This window comes from Temnothorax americanus, unplaced genomic scaffold (assembly GCF_048541705.1).
Source record: "Temnothorax americanus isolate GAGA-0224 unplaced genomic scaffold, ASM4854170v1 Scaffold4, whole genome shotgun sequence".
In the NCBI taxonomy this organism is placed as follows: domain Eukaryota; kingdom Metazoa; phylum Arthropoda; class Insecta; order Hymenoptera; family Formicidae; genus Temnothorax; species Temnothorax americanus.
The window spans coordinates 2,058,809-2,078,760 of NW_027509547.1; the positions used below are offsets into that span (position 1 = coordinate 2,058,809).

The window sequence follows — 19,952 nt, forward strand, 5'->3', positions numbered from 1 at the left end:
CTTACGCTTCACATCCTCGTCGCTATATACATCATGCTCACCACGAGAATTTTATATATTTTTCCCCTGTAAATACCGATAACTTCCGGGTTGCAGCATGCATTACTTCGACACGAAATTTGCACGTGTCTCGATCTCTACCCGTCACGACTTCTCTCACGACACACCGTAGGATACCATTTAAGTAATCCTCGCATTATCATAACATCGACTTATCTCATTCAGACGAATAATTGATCCTATGGAGCTGAAATGCACTTAAAGGGAGAGTAGAAGGTTTTTAAAAATTTAAAGTGTACGCAAAAAATATTAACAGCAAGGCTATGTAAAAAAAATGCAACTTTAAAATTTCAAACAATATATACCAAAAGATGTACGTAGAAAATCTGAATTTCTCCTTGCACGTAAGTGAATTATGAAATTACAAAAAATTCAGGTGACAAAGGATTAAACGCATTTCAGTTATAACCGTTCAGTTTCATCATATAGGCATCCTCTACTATAAAACTCTTCGTTCTTTCGTACTTTTTATCCATTCTTTCTGGATCATTATCGATAATTATACGGCGAATTTTCACAATGTTCGGCTGTCTTGTGTTAACTAAATTTATTCGCGAAGCATCGTTGCCGGCGCCGGGGCACAAGTACACGCCCAAGCACGACTTCAACCCCATGGACTGCACGGACATTATAATTGGGACGGCGCGAGGGACGAGTTACAGGATCGGCGATTATTACACGAGGGACAGGTCGACGCCGCGCAAGGACGCGTACTGGGACGGCAGGGACAGCCTGACGGCCGCGTTCGGCTACGAACGCGACGGCGTCACGACGATGCTCTTCCGCAGGAAATTGGCCGCGAGCGAACCGACCGATCACGAGATTCGCGACGGCAATATGCAGGTGATTTGGGCGAAAGGTCAAGAGCCGGGCAGGTACGTACACCAGCCGGCTAGCGGGATCGAAAAGGCCAAGGTCAGCGTCAAAGATTTCTACAAGGTCGACGAGCTCAAATATCACGGCTACGGAATGCAGAGAGGCGCGGTCACCATGAATTTCTTCGGTGAGGTCATCCATTCAGCATCCGCCGCGTTTATCCGAAGATTATTGAAGCCCGCGTGCTGTCTGCGCGGCGCTTAAAATCGTAGATCGCATGGCGAATGCCGACTCAGCATTTTTCAACAAAACTCTTCGTTTTTTAGTATTTTTTAATTCATTCTTTTTGGATCATTATCGATAATTATTATTATTATTGCTATAAATAATTTTTATTGCGCAAAAAAAATATTCCATTAATTCTTAAAATGTTTTTTATTTTTATTTTATTTACGTACTCATTAAACATTTTGTGCAATATCTAACAATATCTTGGACGTTTTAGATGAGGCTAAAAAGCCGGAATTCGCCGGCGGGGTAGCGTCGCAAGATGGTACCTGTGGTGGTCAGTGGCGTTATCCGAGAAATTGCTCACCGGAAAATGGCACTTGCGAATACGCCATACAATGGACGTATAAGGGTAAAAAGGTAATTTATTCTAATATTATATATATATCGGCGTTCTTTTTCAAAGCCACTCTGACGAAACCGATATCATGGAAACTTTTCTCCGTAGGATCTGATAATGTTCGTAATCTCCACGACGAATACCAATACGTGGACCGGAGTTGGATTTTCCGACGACAACAACATGGTAAGAACTTGTCAAATAAGGAGACAGTCTTTTCTCTTGATAAGCCGCTTCGCGATATCCGATGTCCTTTTAACTGAATCACAAATTTGATAGCTAAAGACAAGAGCCACCATTTAAATGAACCGTCTATCCGAAGGACTGTTTCTCCTTAAAAGAGGAAGATTGGAGCTTAGAAATGTTCAGATAATACTGTTCTTTTCGTTTTTAGTCGCAGACCGATGCCGTGCTCGGCTGGGTCGATAAGACAAACGGTCGGGCTTTCGTGATGGACACCTGGATTAGTGGTTACAACGCGCCGTTGCTAGACCCGTCGCAGGACGTCTACAACATCAGCGGTCGCATCGAGAATGGCGTAACCACCCTCCGGTTCTCGAGGAAACGCGTAACGAAGGACAGCAAGGATCTCTCGTTTACGGACGATCGTTGCCTGTATATGATGTTCCCGGTGAAGGGAGGCGTATTTAATCCGATCAATAAGAAGATCCGAAAGCACGACGCGAAACCGGTCGTTTCGTCAGACAGGATATGCATCAAGTCCTGCGGCCTGGAAGGTAAATACCGGCTACCACATTTTTGTTGCTCGCTAAAGTTGCTTGACAACTATTAATGTAATTCTTAGAAAGATATTATTAATTTGTGTCATTTATATATCATTGTTTAATTATATTTCTTCATTTTTCGCATCTAATTATTATAATAATTGCTACTGTCACTGATTAATCTTTTTCGTTAGAAAATTATGTCTTGTAGTTATTGTGTTTCAAAGTATATTTTTGATTGTTAAAAATAATACTTTTAATTTTTAATTAAATAATTAATTGCCCACATAGAAATTGAGGACCAAACCACGCCCGCGCCACCGAGATTGCATTACGATATCGAAGTCAAGCTTGTTAACTTGGGTGACGGATTTATGGCCCCCACACCCGACAGTCCCGACTTCGAAGTGATCTCGAATAGGATATCGGAAAGCTTCGGACCGGTTTTCGAGAAACTCCCGGGCTACTATCAAGTCCGACTCGACGAGTTACGAAAGTAAGATAGCAAAAAGGGAGAAATAATAGCAGTAAGAAGATACGATGTTTGATAAGGCACCACTTATTCTCATTCGTTTCCGTTGCAGAGACAACGAACAGGGAGTGATCGCGCGCATGAATCTGATCGTTGACAAGAACGAGGTCAAGGGTAGATCTTTGAAAGCCGCGGACACGGGCTTAGAAGCGGAAAAAGCGTTACGCGAAGCACTCGTGACCGGCAAGGTCGGAGCACTCAGCGTCGATCCGCAGTACTTGATAGTGAGAGCACCCCGAGGTAAGCGCTGAGTTTCTAAACATCATATATTAATGTAACACAAAACTCTCCTTGCCCTCGATAAATTTTCTATCCTAATTGAGATCCGAAATTAGATGATTTCTCATTTTTTCTTAATACTGCATATAACGGTAATTATCTTGAAATTTGAACAGTCATGTAGTTTAATTATGTAGCTTCAAGTAGCGCCGTTTTTTAAATGCTAACGGCATGAAGAAATGTAAATTCGTTCAGATTATTTCGGATATTTATCTTCATCAATCTCGTTACGAGTTTCACGAGATGAAAATATGTGTTATACTTGTTTTCAGTGAACGATATAGAAACGGAGGACGAATACGATCGGCCACCTTCCGCGACAGACCTGTTTTTGGGCGCGACGAAGCTTTATATCGTCGTTGGTTGTGTAGCAGCGTTGCTGGCCCTCGCTCTGCTCCAGGCCAGTTGTACTCTTTACAGGAGCTCGAAGAGACGAGCGACCAAGGTATGTTCTGTGTGCGTTAGAAACTTCTTGTTCTTCTTCGTGTATTTTTTTTCTCTCCACTTTTTCTCGCATTCCCAGGTCTTCCTCCTGAGTGTTGTGTTCTGTTCTTTCTCTAACGAACTTGTGGTGATCCCTAACGTGTTCCAAGAAAGATGTATAACGCAAATTGTAGTTTTCTCTGAGAAAAATAATTTTTAAACATCATTCCGCACTCTTATTGTAGCAACTATTAACTAAATAACTGTAATATCGTAACAAATCTAATGAATAATTAAAATAATTCAATGCTGGAAAAAATGTCAATTGAATTATAATAAAAGAAAAGCCGTAATTTCATGATATTGTGAAGACGCCGGATTTCTCTTTTCTTTTTTTACTTCGCGGAAACGAAAGATCAGACTGTCGTACGTCTTCTTGGGACACTCCGTAGCGTAAAAACTACGCTTCCATCCCCTAATGAACCCGACATCTTTTGCTTCGCTTGTGTTGCATGACTCGCGCTTCCCGCGACCAAAAAAGAGGGTGTACTCGCTGCCTCTGGCTTCCTCCGACGCGCCCAACCCGATTCATCGCACGAACGCGACGCGGTACCATCGACAGCAAAACGGCGATCATCATCATCACCATCACAACAACAACAACACCAACCATCATCATCATCATCATCATCACCACCAGCTTCGGCATCACTACGTCCCGTCCGAAATGTCTATGCATCGGACTAATCCCAGCTGGTAGAGCTTCTCGTCGAGTATAATCGGTGCGCAATGTTCCACTCGCCTCTATGTTCTTTCGCTCTAATCCAGTTATCTTACTAACTCGCTCTTTTATCTGGCTCTTCCTCGCTCTCTCTGTAATTGCACGTTTCTTGCGCCTCGCTACCAAACTTTTCTCGTTTATTTTTTTTCCCACTAATATGGGTTGATTAAATTAAATTAATTAACTTGTGTGTTTCTATCTACTCTGTGCATCGACAGATTATCATAAATAAAATTTTTTTCTTACGTTATTAATTGATAAATAAAAATGTGTGAAATATATAAAAGACAATAATTTCTGATTAATGACGAAAAAATTTGTAAAATTATTTGCATTCTTCGTGTTCTAAACGCGTTATTTTTTTGCGTAGGAACGTTTGATCGCCAGTAATGCCTGGAAAGACTACGCTTCCGGCGCGAACACGAACTTCGCGTTCGAGGCGTTCGAGACGGAGGAGAAGGCGCCGCCGCCACCAATTTCCAGTCTGCCGAGAGCCAGAGAGATGACTGGCAACGATATGACCGGCATGAGTGGTATGAATGGTACCGACGTGGTCGAGGGGCCCAACAGGATGGTCGGACCCAGGGCGACCTACAGTCTTCCACGCGCGCCCGGTGCCAGACACTCGGCGCCTGTTCAGCACGGTTACTACACGCAAGATCGCAGGGACCACTACGGCCGCCCAAAGAGCATGCATAATCCGGCGGGCGCGGTACCCCAGGCGAATCAGCCAGACTTCTATTTCATGCCCAGCCAGCGAAAGTACAGCGGCGAGGTCGTGCGCGTTTACGTGGATTACGGCAACCAGATGCCGAAATAAACGAAGGGGAAGTTCAGGTCGAATCGCGAGAACGATTTTACCCGCTTCACCGAAGCGATCTGTACATATCCGAGTTGTAGTGACAGAGGACGCGGAGAAAGGACTACGCAGCCCCTGTGCGGTGCTATTTTATCTCTGTTTCTTCTTCCTCTTTCCCCGTGACCTCCCTTCGCCGAAGACAACCTCGAATCAAATCGCTGGATTTGAGATACGGATAGGGAAGTCACCCCGTACGGAAGCATAGAAGTGGCGCTTACGACCAAAGAAGATATCCATGGGGCGCGCGCCCTATAATTTGTATACATAGAGCGTATGAACTCTCGTCAAACTTTTGTGCTTTTGCGGTGGAAAAACTGTATAATTATATAAATAAGTCTCATGTAGTAGCCGAGAATCTGACAGTCCGAGGATCCCTGAGTTCAAAATATGAATCTTACGATCTGGCAGTATATATTCGAAGATTCAAGACAGATCCAGGGGCCATATAGCTTAATGTCAAGAAAATAAGACTCGAAGGATCCACGGATCCACGAATAACAAGATTCAACGATCCTGAAATTCGAGAATTCGAAGATCCATGAAAAAACATGTACCTAAGTTTATCTCGCTCGAATACGAGTCTGTTTATATCGCGCAACAGGATCCCGACACGTTTAATGGATGTATCTACATCATCTACTCTAAAGAGCAAGCGTGGACACGCGTTTGAGCAATAAAACGTTTGTACATTTTTTAAACGAACTTGACGCGTCCTGTGTTTCTCTTTAATGGATTACCTTCATCTTTAAAGCGTTACTTCCACACATTGTTCCACTTATAGATGCAATTGGCCTATCAATACTTAGAGAATGTCAAGGAGAAGCGGTAACGCGGTCATAACGGTAGGAATGAACGAGCAAAATACCTATGAAGCGATTGCTAATAGTCGTTATGGATAAAAATTGTAACGTCCGTGACAATGACGACGCTGTCGATATAGAGAATCGTGTTGGTACGGATTATAAATTATTACAATAGAGTGATAAAATTAACGATATAATACTTGTAATAATCATAATAACGATAGATGTAGCAGCAGTAGTAACGATGGCAATAATATTACAGTATTAATTACATTAATGTCATTAACAACGGCGTCGCGTGCAGCCAGACTTCCGGGATATCTTCACGAGCGATGGAATATAAGGCGACGCCAAAGACAAGCTCTCTCTCCCTCTCTCACTTTCTTTCTTTCTTTCTCTCAATCTCTCTCTCTTGCGATCTCTAAAAGTACGCGAGCATATATCCGGAAGTAAATTGTGGCACGCACTGCCCGCGTTCCTATTATTACATAACTAGCATCGAGCACATATGTTCGGCTCTACCATAAAGTTGTTTTTTGTTTCTTCGGTCACACGTGCCGGCGAAGTTTGAGAAACGAATTCTACGCGAATCTAATATATGGCATGCCCGACGAACGCGAATGCAAATGTCGCGCAGGACAATACGACGATGTGTGTGACGAGTAAACGCGCGATTAAATTACGGTGCTTGACAGAACGCATCACGAAGCGTTTTGTAAGAAATTATACGTAATCGCGCGCGTACTCGCGCTCGGCGGGCACGCCATTTTATCTCTGCTTTTTTCTATCGGTCTGTTTACTTGTTAGCTTATCATTCATACATGCATTATTTTTCTTTCTCTTCCCCCCCCCCCCTCTCTCTCTCTTTCTCTCTTTCTCACACTGACATACATGCACACACACACACACACACACACCTTTTATTCCCTGGCACGCATTCGTGTCATCATCGGCACTTGTACATAACTCAACACATCTCTCTCTTGATCGGTCAAAGCGGTGTAGTTAAAGAATACGAACAGGCAAACATCTGATAAACGGAGTGAACACCGTAATAAGGCTTAATTTAATTTGTTAGTAACTTGTATGATCCTGCTCTGTACGCGTCTGCCGCACAAGCCTGTTTTCACACAGGTGCGCACTATGAATGGCCCACTCAAGCCCGCTGCTGTCCATTTTGCAGTGTTTATTCCACGTTTGTGACGACACATCTCTTTCATTCAAAAGCCGTTGTTCCGTTGTCTTTACAGATTTCCATTACAGCACTATACATGACGACCCGTTCTCCCGCTTCTATCGCATCGCTCTAATTCATTTACTTGTTGTTTCACTTCCTCTGTCTGACGTCGGATTCCTTGTTGGGTGTCGGTTTACTATAAATTGAAATAAAAACAGAATATCAGGTGAAATAGCAGTTACGCACGAAAAGCCATAAAGCGTCTCCACTAACATAAAATTTATGTTTTATAAGTCTATTTTATAAAACTACAAACATTACGAGCAAATACTATAAGTTTATTATTATAAAGGAGTGTGAAGTAGGATTGGAATGGAGTAGGCAAAATAATCCTCATCTGCGTTTTTCTTTTCGTAAACAATCGAGATAAATAATTTAGCCAAATTGAAGCCAATTTTAGAGTACGGTGTTTCCGAAACTTATCCGAGGTGGGCTCGAAGCGAACACTCTTGATGAATCGGAATTGTGGTATGGGAGGTATATCAGGTGGGAGAGGCCCATGCAGCGGAACATGCCATTCAGTGGGTTCCTCGGCAGGATTAGGTTCCAAGATAAAACTGCGTCGAGCAGAAATACAAGATCGTAATTCTATCGTACATTTCGTAAAATAGAATTCCACAAGAGAAACATAATCATACCAAAACACACTTACGTATCAGGGCTTTGATCGGTATCGGACTCCTCAAGTTCAGCTTTGTTCCGCTTCTTCTCATAAACTAGAATGATGGCGCATAGAACAACAACCTCCGCGCAAATGCCTAGGAAGGGCCAGAGTGCGGCGAGCTTATCCTTCACTCTGAGGAATGTCTTGGCCTCCGATGAGTGTTCTAGTACGCTATCGGACCAGTTGTACGACATCCTGCAGATAACGTCACCGCGATCGTCCATCTCGATGTTTTCGACTACCAGGACGGCGCCGTGGATACCCTTCTCCATATCCTTGGTGATCTTCACGCGACCCTTGCTGCTCGTATAATTCTGATTCCCGAAAGTCCAACTTATTTTTACGCCAGGACTAAGAACGCTCAGTTTACCGCCGCACACTAAGTGCAGCTTCTCGCCCTCCACCACGCTGGTAGATTCAGCCAGATGCGCCGTTGGCCTCGCTGAAATTTTAGAACATCGAATGTGAGATGTAAACTTCTTTTGGCATAACATTTTTGCAAAAAAAAATTATGTTCTCTTTTTTTAAAATAAGTAACTTAATAGCGGTGACTAAATTCATGCAATATTTTCCGCTTAAGTCGCTTATTTCTAATAACTTATTCTATAAATTCTAGAAATGTGTTGTGCTGGAGTACTCACGTACGACTCTGTACTCGATCGTGGCGTTAGCTGCTTTACAAGTGTAATTTCCATAAACTACTTCTTTATCCTGTAAAATCTGCAGGCTGCCAGTCTCGTTATCAATCTTGGTGATATCTTCGCCAGCCAACGCTGTGCTCAACGGTATCTTCTCCTTCAGCCACTGCACTTTATCGCCAGTGCTTCTGTTTGCGCATTCGAGTAACAGAGGTACATCTTTGGCCGTAATAACTCTAATCTTAATATCTGCGTCAAACAAGAAGATGCGTTAAAACGTTGTTTTTCGATGTACGTTTAAATATAACCGTGCAAATTGCGACGTCAAACGAGTCATCGGGAAAAAATAACGTGCGCGCGTATTATCGCAAAGACCTCAAAGATGATGATTAAAAACTCTATTTTTTTTTAAATAGTCATAAACAAATTAATTTATAACTTTTCCATAAATTACTCAGGTATTATAATGCACGAGTGACGGCGACAACTACCACTGCAGTTATATTCTTAGAACGTCGTCCTAAATATTCTATATAATAATAGCCGAGAAACATGGCAACCGAAGAGATGCGAACAATTCGTACATTCCGCTTTTGTATAGAATAAGTTCATTCACTTTTACGTGAATCGTCCGAATGTTATTCTGTTCTCATTAACTTCTCTGATTTTCGAGCACAAAATATCCATCGCATATTTCAGTTATCAGAATTGAAATTTCTGTTATCTATAACAAAGTATGACGTAAGATATATCAATTATCTTATACGATTAGAGACATGTGATTAACATAATGATAATGAATCTTTCATAAGATTTTGATGTGCATACAGTTGAGTGGTATATCCATAAAACGGATTAATTATTCATAAATATCAGCATTTGAATGTTATATTAATCATATTAATGAGATATATTATTATTAGATAAATAAGATAAGCTCTAATATTCTTAGCTCTTGCATGTGCATGATAGTTAATGTTACTACTATTATAGTCTGTCGATAAATAGTGTAATAAATATTAATAAATGTCGTGTCGAGAATCGAGATGGAAGGTGAATAAAATACTCTTGTACACGCAATAAAGCAATAACTGAGAGTTTGTTCAATGTTCGAGGCGGAAAATATCACTTATCAAATATTATCACATGTCGAGAAAAGATTTCAGATATAGGCCACGTATCTTCGTAGAGGTGTAAATACTTGACTTATTAACTTTATATCGATAATCAATATTTAGCTGTTTGTCAAACTCAATATTTAGCTGTGTTTGTTAGACTTGAAGGGTCCGCAGCAAACACGTGTGTAATAAAACGTAACAATAAAGTGTTAAATTCAGGTAGGTATGATGGTAGTCGGAAATGCACTAGTTTTCTTCATGGAAACGGTGATAAACGCGCGTAGAAAAAAAAAATGCTGACATAAATGTACGAGGTGTCGCAGAAAAATTGTGTAATTCTTCTTCCACCGACAGATTCTTTATGCGATTGATAGGATGCAATTTATCAAACTATCGATAATAACGCACATAAACTAACACTACGAACCGAAGTATAACGAGAGGTGATAAGCGTTCGGACTGTCGGGGGTGCATCTGTACACTCCCTCGTGGTTCTCGGTCGCTTCGGCCGCCGAGAGCTTGCTGCTGCCGGTACCCTGCTTTGAGTAGACGACCAGCTGACCGCTGGACAACTCAGGTTCCAGCGTATTGCCATCTCTGGTCCACCTAATGAGATCATCATCCTTCAAATCGTTGCACACGATGTCCCAAGGTTGCCCCTCGCGCGGGGCGACCGTCGGTCCCGTGTACGTCACTGCTATTGAAAAGGAAAACATTTAAGTTCGTGTACATGTCAGAAAGAACTATAATGAGACATAATTTTATCTTTAATATTTAAATCGATTTATATATATATATTAGTCAAATCAGTTTGCAAGTTCCTTTTATAAATCGTAAAAAATTTAGAAATCACGAAATATTAAAAAATTTGTAATTAGTTTTCAGCAATTAACACACGTCTCTCGCTGTTTATATAGCAGAGAATACCAGGCTCGCTGTTTCAAAGAAAATGTATCACTATAAGAAAGTTTTACGCAGAGTAAGCGGATATTTGCATAAACGTCTAACCTTGAACACGACAATCTTCGGAAAGTATTTAAGTCACGTGGGTAAAAGGTAAGATAAAACCCCGAAGAGTCCTAACGGATAAACACACCATTACTTTAACAACCGCGGAAATTACATTGCAATTCCGCGGCCCTGAGTTCAAGGTAATATTGATCGAGTAACAGTTGAGAAATTCTGTGTGTTTTAAGTAAATCCGTCAATATTAAATATTCCGATTTGTAAGTCGAGCCAGCTAGTTTTATTTCCGTATCTAAATTAAATTGAAGATCTCGAGAGTCGCGGCGTCGTATAAGTACCTACTTGCAGCGCGGGTCGCGATCGATATTGAACTCCGGAAAACTTACGTGATAGACGTGCCTTTGTAGAAAACAGGCGTGGCGGAAATATATTTCTACTTATCTCGAATGCGAGAAAGAATAATATCCGAATATCGATCGCCCGCGCTCGGGGAACGCGTGTTTACGCACGTTTACGTTTTAGCCCGCTCCTCGGCGCGAGAATGCTCCTCCCAACCATCGATCGCACCCGTATAATCAGTTATAATTATCTTAGCGAGTATATACCGCGGAGCAATGTAAACCGAAATTCTTTCGCGGTAAAGGACAATTAGTAGCAATCTAGCTGATTGCTCTATAACAATCGGTAATATTCGTGAACAGCTGTCGCTCGCGAGTTTCGCCACGAATTATCCCACGGACGAACACACGAAGAAATTAATTCTTAGATCCTCTTGTTAAATTTTGCTTTAATATAGTGTTTGATATTCGAGTTATATCTCGTCATTTTTATGAAAGCGTTTGTGTATTTTAATATCCAACGATAAACCACTTCGAATTCAGTTTCTACATATAAACACTGGAGTGGTATCGTTATATTCGCAAGAAAGAATAATTTCCGATTCTATCAGTCTCTTGTGAGAAATTAATTCAGCGTTTCTTTGCTAATTTATTTTCTCACGGTTGGAATAAATCCTTGAACGGGATTCATTTTATTGTCAAATTATATAATACGTAAAATAATATTTATACAATATTCGGGACCTTTGGGGGGACGCGGACGGCTCGAATAAAATGTTCGGCAGCAGAGGTGCCACGGCGTTGATGACGAATCAGCGGAATAATACCACCAGCGTGTGATGACGTACGCGTGCTTGTGTGCGCGAAGTTATATGCGTCACAGTAGGTTCGCGGTGATAAATAGTGACGAAGCACGGTCTGGCGTGGCCAGTGAGAATATATGAATCAGGCGCGCCGCGGGTCGTTATTTTCGAGTCGCGGCGCGATAGCTCGGTAGTCAAAATAAATGTTGATCGCGTCATTAACGTCAACCGAATAAGTCGAGGCGAAATTCATCTTGATTGCCAGATTGCAACACGCTGATAACCGGCATGTAAACGTCGCTCAAAGAGCTGTCTAATGAACAAGGAAAAATTCCGAGAACAAATCGTTCGTCGTATCGCGATGTTCAATTATTTTCACCGCGGAGAATTATTCTGACCGCGTTCAATGTCCATTTCAATTCTTACACAGTATACGGTTTAGATGTTTAACAGAAACAATATTTTATAATCAGTTTTTTTCATTTACTTATCACGGTAAAAATACAATCAAATGTTTCGAAAAATTAGATTTTTATAAAATACGTTCGTATAATAATCGTTAATAATTTAGATTTTTCTTTTAATTCGGACGTTTTTATTTTGTCGCATAATTTACCGTTCATATATTTTAATTACATTGTTTAAATTTAGTATACATATATTTCAGTACATTCGTTCATGAAAAAGTTATACGAAGACCGTGGAGCTACTATATCGAAGCCGATAATAGCTCCAAGTCGATATTCGCATATATATCGTTTGATTTCGCCGTAAATCAATTCTTCGTGTTCGTATATAAATCTTCCCTTTGCTTTATACCCGACGCGAATTCTCTCGGATGACAATCAACCGGAGTTTAATGGCCAGCGTCACGTCTTCATGACGAATATAGTCCATCGTAGCCGCGGATCGTAAGTGCGGGCAACCAAACTGGTAATAAATGTTTCGCTAACCGAGCTAACGTTGATTCCGGTTATTGAATTACGCCGACCGACGCTCGACAACGTCGCGTGATCGCGGTGGAATAATTTCGTCGGTATATTCTGATCTTTTTTCTCATCGTCCTCCTTCAAAGGCGAGGGGCCCGGTCGAATCCGGCAACGGGAGGGGAATTGTCCGGCGGAACCGACACGGCGCGGCGGGGCATGGTAACTCAAGGAAAATCAATAAACTACGAATGTTATTTTAAGCCCGCTTTCAACGACGGCCCCACGCAGCTGAAAATCCGCACGCGAAGTTCGTGAGCCAGAATGTGTCTCTCAATCGACACGACCGACGCGACGGCGGACCCGGGCCTGATCACTTTTTAGTTTGCTCCTCCTTCTCCCCCTCGCGAAAGAAGTCTCGATGAGGCGTATAGCTCGTCGCTCGTCGCTCAGATCGAATAGGAGAGACTTCGAGAAAGAATCGTGCGTGACGCGATTCTGGAACCAAGCGATATTACATTTTAGGTGAATGACATTTGTGGCGACTGGCGAGTCGAGTTCCACGGTCGAAGGACGCAACGTCCTTCGGAACGGTAAGTATATAGTCACGCATTCCCAACGTCCCAACGCGTGACCATCATCGGGCGCAGCTCGCGCACGCGAAGAATTCTCGCGGGAGGAAAAAGACCGCGCGAGATAGCAATCTCTGTAATTTCTGTAATTCCAATCAGAGATGTTCGCGCTATTCATCTCGCTTCGTTTCATCTTCATCTCACGCTTATCGTTAGCCACCACGAACGACGGAGAGAGACTCTCGAAACGAAAACACGTGTGTCGGTGTTTCTTTCCCAACTTGCGACGCACCTACGTGCGCGGTTTGTTGTTGGCCCATTGAAACTTCGCGTCGCACAGCGTTGCATTTTTGAGTTGCGGTATAATCGAGGCGAGATGTGACACACTTTCGCGGGAGTATATTCCTAGACTCGCTTTCTCGTTTCGAGAGACGTAATCCGTAATCTTGAACGTGGGGTTTCCTCTCTGTGTTTCTAACGTGTCGCGAAGACTGTGGAACCACGGCGTTACGTTGGAGAACCGTAAAAATAGATACATCCTTGCAGGATGAGACGTAAGCGTTTTCTCATCTGGCGTTCAAGAATAGAGACACGTTTCTTGACCACCCAGACGCGGTGGCTAGATAATCTCTGCGGGCTGGTCTCAGAAGAGTTATTACGAAAACAAGCAAGAATATACTCCCTCTTGAATAAAATTTGTAATCTATTCTCAAAAAGATGCCAAAAAAATTGGTTAATTCTCCTCAATACTTAAAATTCGAAAATTCTTACGAGCCAAGTTCTTTTTTTTTTTTTTATCCCCTAATTTCTAGTGCCATCGTCCACACGTGCGAAGCGCATTACGATCTCTCGCGCAGATGTCCGTGAATTGCGTTAGGGTCTGCAGCTTGACCTTGATAATCAAATGATGTGAGAGCGCCTAGAAGGGGGGAAGACAGTTTGCGTTTTTCGACGGGACGGCGCCGAGTCGATTCGGGACGTTATGATACGTACTTAGTGTCTCGCGATTTATAGATGTAAAAATAGGCGGGCCGCGCAAGCTATTCGGAGTTCAAGTTTTTAGCGTTCTCTGGCTCAAACGCAGGCCGGCAGGCCACGCAAAGGCGACGTTCGTCGCTCTCCGCTCTCTTTCTCTATCTCTCTCTCCGTCTTTCCCACCGACGTTGGTCTCTCGGCTCTCCTGCGTCACGTATATCGGGGGGGAGGGGGGGAACTGATGTCTATAACGATCCCCCTCGGCGACGAACAGATACCCAGATATGGATTACCATTCGCGGGAAAACGAGTCGGGTTTTCTGGGTGAACGGAAAACAGGGTCGATCGTTGCGCAACATTTGTTGCCGCGGCGCGCGAATAAGTTCATCGTCGCCGTCGTCCTCCACCTCGATCCGGTCGCGATCGGCGATGCCCGCCGCTGTCTCTCGCTTTCGCGTCGCGATTTCAAGACACGATCCTCGGCGATCGTTCGTTGCGAGACGCGAACCGCGATACTCTAACATATGCACGCGGAATCGGATGTACCGAGCTGCGCGTCAACTGCGCGACAGTGATACTCGAACCTTGGCAACAGCACCACGTGAGTCCTTCTCCCGATGTCCGTCGTGAAAGTAACATTCGCGCGATGACGTGGCCCAGTTATTGCCGCACCGATTATCATCGCCGATAGAAAAAAGGAAAGAAAAATCTTCTTTGCCTGTGAGGTTCGAAAAAGATCCAACAAGATAATCCTCACGGGTAATAGGATCAAGGAAGACTCGATAAAGAGATTCTTTTATTCTTTTCCTGTCGCGTCACACTTTTATATTTTGTCAATAAATATTCGATGAAAATATTTAACGGCCAACACGGGCTAACATATACATGCCTTTCGCGTCAAGGATATCACGTGTTCGATGACAAATGCTCTTTCACGCTGCCGAAGATAAATATACAGCTCGAGCTGTGAAACTTCTCAAGTGTTTTAACAAAACTTTCAAATATTTGGGAAAACTTTAAATGTTATTGCAGCTCCAAATTCTGAACGCCGATAGCTAGAGGCAATCTCGATGCGCGTACATATATAACTAACGATCTGAAATGTTAATACTCGGAAGATTGATGCAGAGTTATAATGACCGTAAACTGAAGCGTCGCGGGAATCGATACCAGACACGTCGGCCAAATTATTTCACACTTATTGTGCGCCGCGGAATATCCGTTATTACATTGTTCTAGTATATCTATGTGTTACGCCACTCAATTATTACATAATTCTATATTATTACAAATAACGTGGAATTACGAGAGAATGATGAAATATTGAAATAATAAAATATTACGGAACTCGCAAATCACCGGGTTCCGCGAAATAAAAATTGATTATTACGACCGCCGAGGGAGCGTGTGCGCGATGGACTTGCGATGGACTGCTCTCGCAGAGCGTGCGTGCCGTGACTCGCGAGCAGGATGCACAGTGTTGCGGCATATTATCGACTAAACTTTTTTAGAACGCGTCTCGTCGGTGTCGATAACTCTCATTAAAGCGACCTAGAAAGCGACGCCTTGCCGCGCGAGATATTCAACAAACCGCAAATTACGTTAATGAACGCCCCGCTGAAAAAACGCCTCCGCTTGGAAACTTTCCGTTCGCGCCCGCTGCCGGGTCTCATTTGTTAAAATTTCGAACGCGTCTGTATCGTGACACTCGAATCTGATGCTGATACATTTAAAGATCGTCACGTGTCTTCGCCTCTCAAAGATAAAATTCCGTAATAAAGATAAAAAAAAACTCCATTTCTTTTTCATCGTCCTCCTTTCTTGAGTGATCCGCGATACTTAAAGTTCCCTCGAACGGACGGAACGTATATACGAGGGGAAAAAGTACAAGATCTAATTTATCTTCGCGTGTTGTATTTTCGTACGCGATCAACACGTGTTTATTACGCGGGAATCAAACTTTCGGTTTCACCGCCGCGGGAAGTTTCTTCAAGGCGCCCCGCCGAATGTGGGTGGTATCGCGGTCATGACAGCGTCGCGGTAGCGTCGTAAATATCAGTGATCCGCGAAGAAAGATCGTACCGAGAAAAACGAAATCCGCTGTTTACGCGTATCCGTATCCGTAAGCATACGACCCCGCCGCGGCGAGAGGTTTTCAACGCGGGCCGCCGGAAAAGTAAATACTCGACGCGTATATCGGCTTAACCGATAAAACCGCGAACGTTATCTCCCTATAAATAAATTTAAAAAAAAAAACCATCGCGAGAGTAAGACAGTTATTGATTTATATCTGCATTTTCGTCCGTCTCGCGTTGTTTGACTTTCTCTAAGTTTTGATTATCGCGATAACGAGGAAATTCAGGTTGCAGATTGTCGCAGATAGGAAACTGGAAGTAAAAAAGTTGCTCCGATTGCTAAATTAATAAAATTGTGATCTCAACAAATAATTGCACATAAAACTATGCGCATATGCTAAAATTTCTTTACACCTGTGAGATTTGCAGGGTGCATTTAATAGAATAATAACGAGAACATTGTTTAATAATAAAATACTCATATACATATATATGCAACAATCTATGAGATTAATAACGCATTGCTTGCTTGAACGAAGTCATTATAGTTCAACCAAGAAATAAAAGCTTACAATTAAATGAAAAGTTGAAATTCTTATAAGAAGATTATAGATTGTAGATTGTTGCATATACCCTATACGAGTATATAAGTTTTGATTTGACACCTCTTTTTCTATGCAAGAGATATTAAATCTGATTTTACTCGCTCATTTTACGGTCATTTTGAGTTTGCGCTCTCATCACAAGAACGTCGCGAATCGCGATATGCTAAAGTTGCATTAAAATCCTCGCGGAACTTGCGAGAATTCAACTCCAAACAATATACCGCGTATCGAATCTACCGGACAAACTACAGGAATCGTATACGGTTGTCAAGTACCGTCGCGAACGAGCGATCTAATCTACAGGCAAAATCCACGTGACAGATACGGCTGTGACAAAATGTACTCGAGATAGCAATGATTGGCGATTTCTCTCTGCAATCGTTCCACGTAACACGTCCGTCGGGTCTTGAAATTGAACATCAGGAGCTATATAATATCCACGTCGCGCTCGACAGAAACGCGCGGTCCGAGATGTTCCATTTTCGTATCTGGAACCGTATTAGGCCCGGCGCGGCGGTGCTCTCGCGTCGCACATTCAGACGCGTCTGTTCCTTCCCCATTTCGCCTATCGCGTCGCGAAGTTCGGATGTGAAAAATAGGGGAGAACAACGATCGATGAGACAGCCGGCCCCGCGGTTCAATCCCGAATGAAAGCTTCGTCCTCCTTCGACGATTCGATTCAATTTAATTTCTCGATAAGAAGCATCCGAAATAGCCGCGTATAAAATCGTCGATCGAACCGAAGGACAGTTTTGTCCGAGAAAGCTATAGGTTGTAGGGATCGAACAAACGGAATCGAGGACGGATCTTTCGTCGGCGCGGATGTATAGCATTCGCGCTTCTTCGATTCTTAAGTTCCGAAGAGGTGCACGTTTAAGCACCTCTCTGACCTTTAACGCCTCTCGCTCGTCACCTTGGCACGATTAACAACGTATTACCTTTGCTCGTATTACGTCCGCGAGCCGAGAGGCAGCGGCGAATCGTCGACTCGGATTTAATTAAAACCCGTCTGTCACGCAAGTCGGCGCGCCGGACAAAAGCCCGCTTGGGTCTTGAACGAGAGCGCCGTTGCCGAGTCAATCGGGGAACGCGCCGTGTCCTCTTTAGGTTTAGGGAAAATTTTCAGGGTTTACCGTCGGCCGTGCCACGAAAAGTGGTCGACGTGTATAGCTGATGTCCAATCGACGAGGGACGGCCGCGCGATTAAAAAGCAGGCGACGCCGCCGCGCCGCGCCGGTCGAACGTTACTCCAAGTTTCGCATCCGCCACGCGATGAAATTCCCTCTCATCGACAGACGGGGGTTCTCGAGTCGCAGCCTATTGATGAAACATCGAGGATGTAAAATTTAGGTGCGAGACCAAAGATGTATCGAGTAAAGGGTGGCCAGAAAGGGGTGACACCCGCGAGAGAGGTGGCCAAGTTTTCGCGATCGGAGCAAGTCTCTCGCGCAGCCGGGGCCGCATCGTCGCCTACTTCTATCCCGGAGTTTACGTCTGTCGATCATCGTAAACGTCAATTAGCGTCAACCGTGCGCGTGAATCGCGGTGTCGCGCGAGCCGTCCGTTATCGACCGCGGCGGAACCTGCACTCCGAGAAGATAGAGTTTTCCTCGTCGTCCTCGGACGACGATGGGGCGCCTTGTCGGTGACGGTGACACCTCGGGGGGAGTCGAACGAGAAGGAACGAGCGCGTCGCGCGCGCGGTCGCCGATCGCGAGAGGCGTCGAAAGGCGTGCGCGCTCCAAAGAGAAAGAGAGGAGGCCGGTGCGTGCCTGTCGAGGAGAGAAGGGGAGGAGAGAGAGAGAGAGGTACTCACCTGCCTGGACCGTGACGAGGGTGCCCACCGCTAAATATAGCATCCCCAGCAGCACAAAAGCGGCTCGCCTCTCCATCCCGGTGGCGCTGCTGCCGACGTACGCGGTGGCGCGTGACCGTGTGCACCGTGCGCGACAATGCGATTACCAGCGACGAGCACGATGCCCCGCCTCCTCCTCTCCTCCTCCTCGTCGTCGTCGTGCGAGGCGAGAGAGGGACCTACGCGGCACCTGGACGAGCGATGCCTGGCGACGCGCTCTCACGGTGGGTTCCGACCGCTCCGAGTTCGCTGATGCCCGTCGCGCCGATGGGCCGTCGTACACGGGTATAACGTTCCGTCGTCCCCGTCGTCCTTGTCCTCCTCCTCCTCCTCCTCCTTCTCCCAGTCGTCGTCGTCGTCGTCGTTGCCGCTGCGATTCCCTGCCGCGCGGTCGTCACCTCGTCGATATCCGTTAACCGCAAACCGCGAGACGAATTTCCCTTTCGCTCCAATCGTGCGCGACTGTTCCGATCGGACACACCGCTGCTGCTGCTACTGCTGCTGCTGCTGCTGTTGCTCCACCTCCACACCTCTTCCTCTTCTTCTTCTTCTTCCTCCTCCTCCTCTTCCTCCTCTGCCTCTGCCGCTGACGTTGCCGCCGCTACCGTTGCCGTTGCCGTTGCCGATGATGATAGAGCAGTCACGATCTATCACTGACGTTCGATCGTCCGTCTTATCGTTATCTCCGCACTCGGCTCTTATCTTAATGCGCACTACACACGGAGACCGTCCGGATGCCGTCGCCGCCGTCGCCGTCGCCGTCGTCGCCGCCCCGTCGTCGTTGTCGCTCTCTCCTCCACCTCCTTCTACTTTTTTCCTCTTCCTCTCCTTCTCCTCGTTACCGTCGCCGTCGGCTCACCCTCGGACGAAAAAGAGAAGGGGAGAGAGAGATACAGAGATGCACTGATCGCGGTGATCACCGCGGCGAAACGCGAGCCGCAGCAGCTGCCAGAGCTACAGTTACGGCAACGTCACTAACGTCAGAAGAAAAATGGCGGCCACGGGCCAGCGTCTTCTGCTCGGGCTCGGGGGACCTCTTCCTCCTTCACCGCCACTCGGCCACTCGTCTCGTTCGTCACACGCCGAACGATTCTCAACCCCCTCGTCGCTCGTCCCCCTCCCACGAGTCCCATAGATAATAATGATACCTTTTTTCGAGCAGCGTCCGCGCCCTCTGCGGCGACCCGGCGTCGCCTTAAGTCCGCCTCACACGGCTTTCAGAATTCGCGATCGCAGGCGACTTGCGGCAGCCTTCTCTGATTCTGAATTCTGAT

The 19,952-nt window shown here is 44.7% G+C and overlaps 2 protein-coding genes and 1 long non-coding RNA gene across 5 annotated transcripts in view; 1 reads left to right on the forward strand and 2 right to left on the reverse strand.

Moving 5' to 3' along the window:
* Positions 1-5,805, forward strand: part of Nahoda (DOMON-like domain-containing protein nahoda) — a 30,835-nt gene extending 25,030 nt beyond the window's left edge. Inside the window, exons 10-18 of one of the 2 annotated variants that reach the window (XM_077415678.1) lie at positions 620-1,063; positions 1,382-1,524; positions 1,613-1,690; positions 1,899-2,241; positions 2,521-2,725; positions 2,814-3,001; positions 3,313-3,485; positions 4,005-4,245; positions 4,615-4,752. In XM_077415678.1, coding sequence (XP_077271804.1) covers positions 620-1,063; positions 1,382-1,524; positions 1,613-1,690; positions 1,899-2,241; positions 2,521-2,725; positions 2,814-3,001; positions 3,313-3,485; positions 4,005-4,223 — 1,793 coding nt within the window. In that variant the 3' untranslated portion in view covers positions 4,224-4,245; positions 4,615-4,752. Of the gene's footprint in view, positions 1-619; positions 1,064-1,381; positions 1,525-1,612; positions 1,691-1,898; positions 2,242-2,520; positions 2,726-2,813; positions 3,002-3,312; positions 3,486-4,004; positions 4,246-4,614 lie in introns of both variants that reach the window. The other variant, XM_077415677.1, reaches the window with a different exon arrangement.
* A 278-nt stretch (positions 5,806-6,083) lies between these two features.
* Positions 6,084-19,747, reverse strand: Bsg (immunoglobulin domain-containing protein Bsg). 2 transcript variants are annotated; one of them, XM_077415687.1, is made up of 5 exons: positions 18,640-19,747; positions 9,991-10,257; positions 8,449-8,694; positions 7,796-8,249; positions 6,084-7,279 (listed from the first exon to the last, which is right to left on the reverse strand). In XM_077415687.1, exons 1-5 carry the CDS (start codon positions 18,713-18,715, stop codon positions 7,234-7,236), a joined length of 1,089 nt encoding a protein of 362 aa, XP_077271813.1. In that variant the 5' UTR covers positions 18,716-19,747; the 3' UTR covers positions 6,084-7,233. The 2 variants fall into 2 exon arrangements, with proteins under 2 accessions (XP_077271813.1, XP_077271812.1); XM_077415686.1 differs by having other exon boundaries at positions 9,991-10,260.
* Positions 11,620-17,949, reverse strand: LOC143902618 (uncharacterized). The gene is made up of 2 exons (XR_013258434.1): positions 14,728-17,949; positions 11,620-13,094 (listed from the first exon to the last, which is right to left on the reverse strand). It is a non-coding gene; the product is annotated as an uncharacterized LOC143902618 (long non-coding RNA).
* Positions 19,748-19,952: the final 205 nt, after the last annotated feature.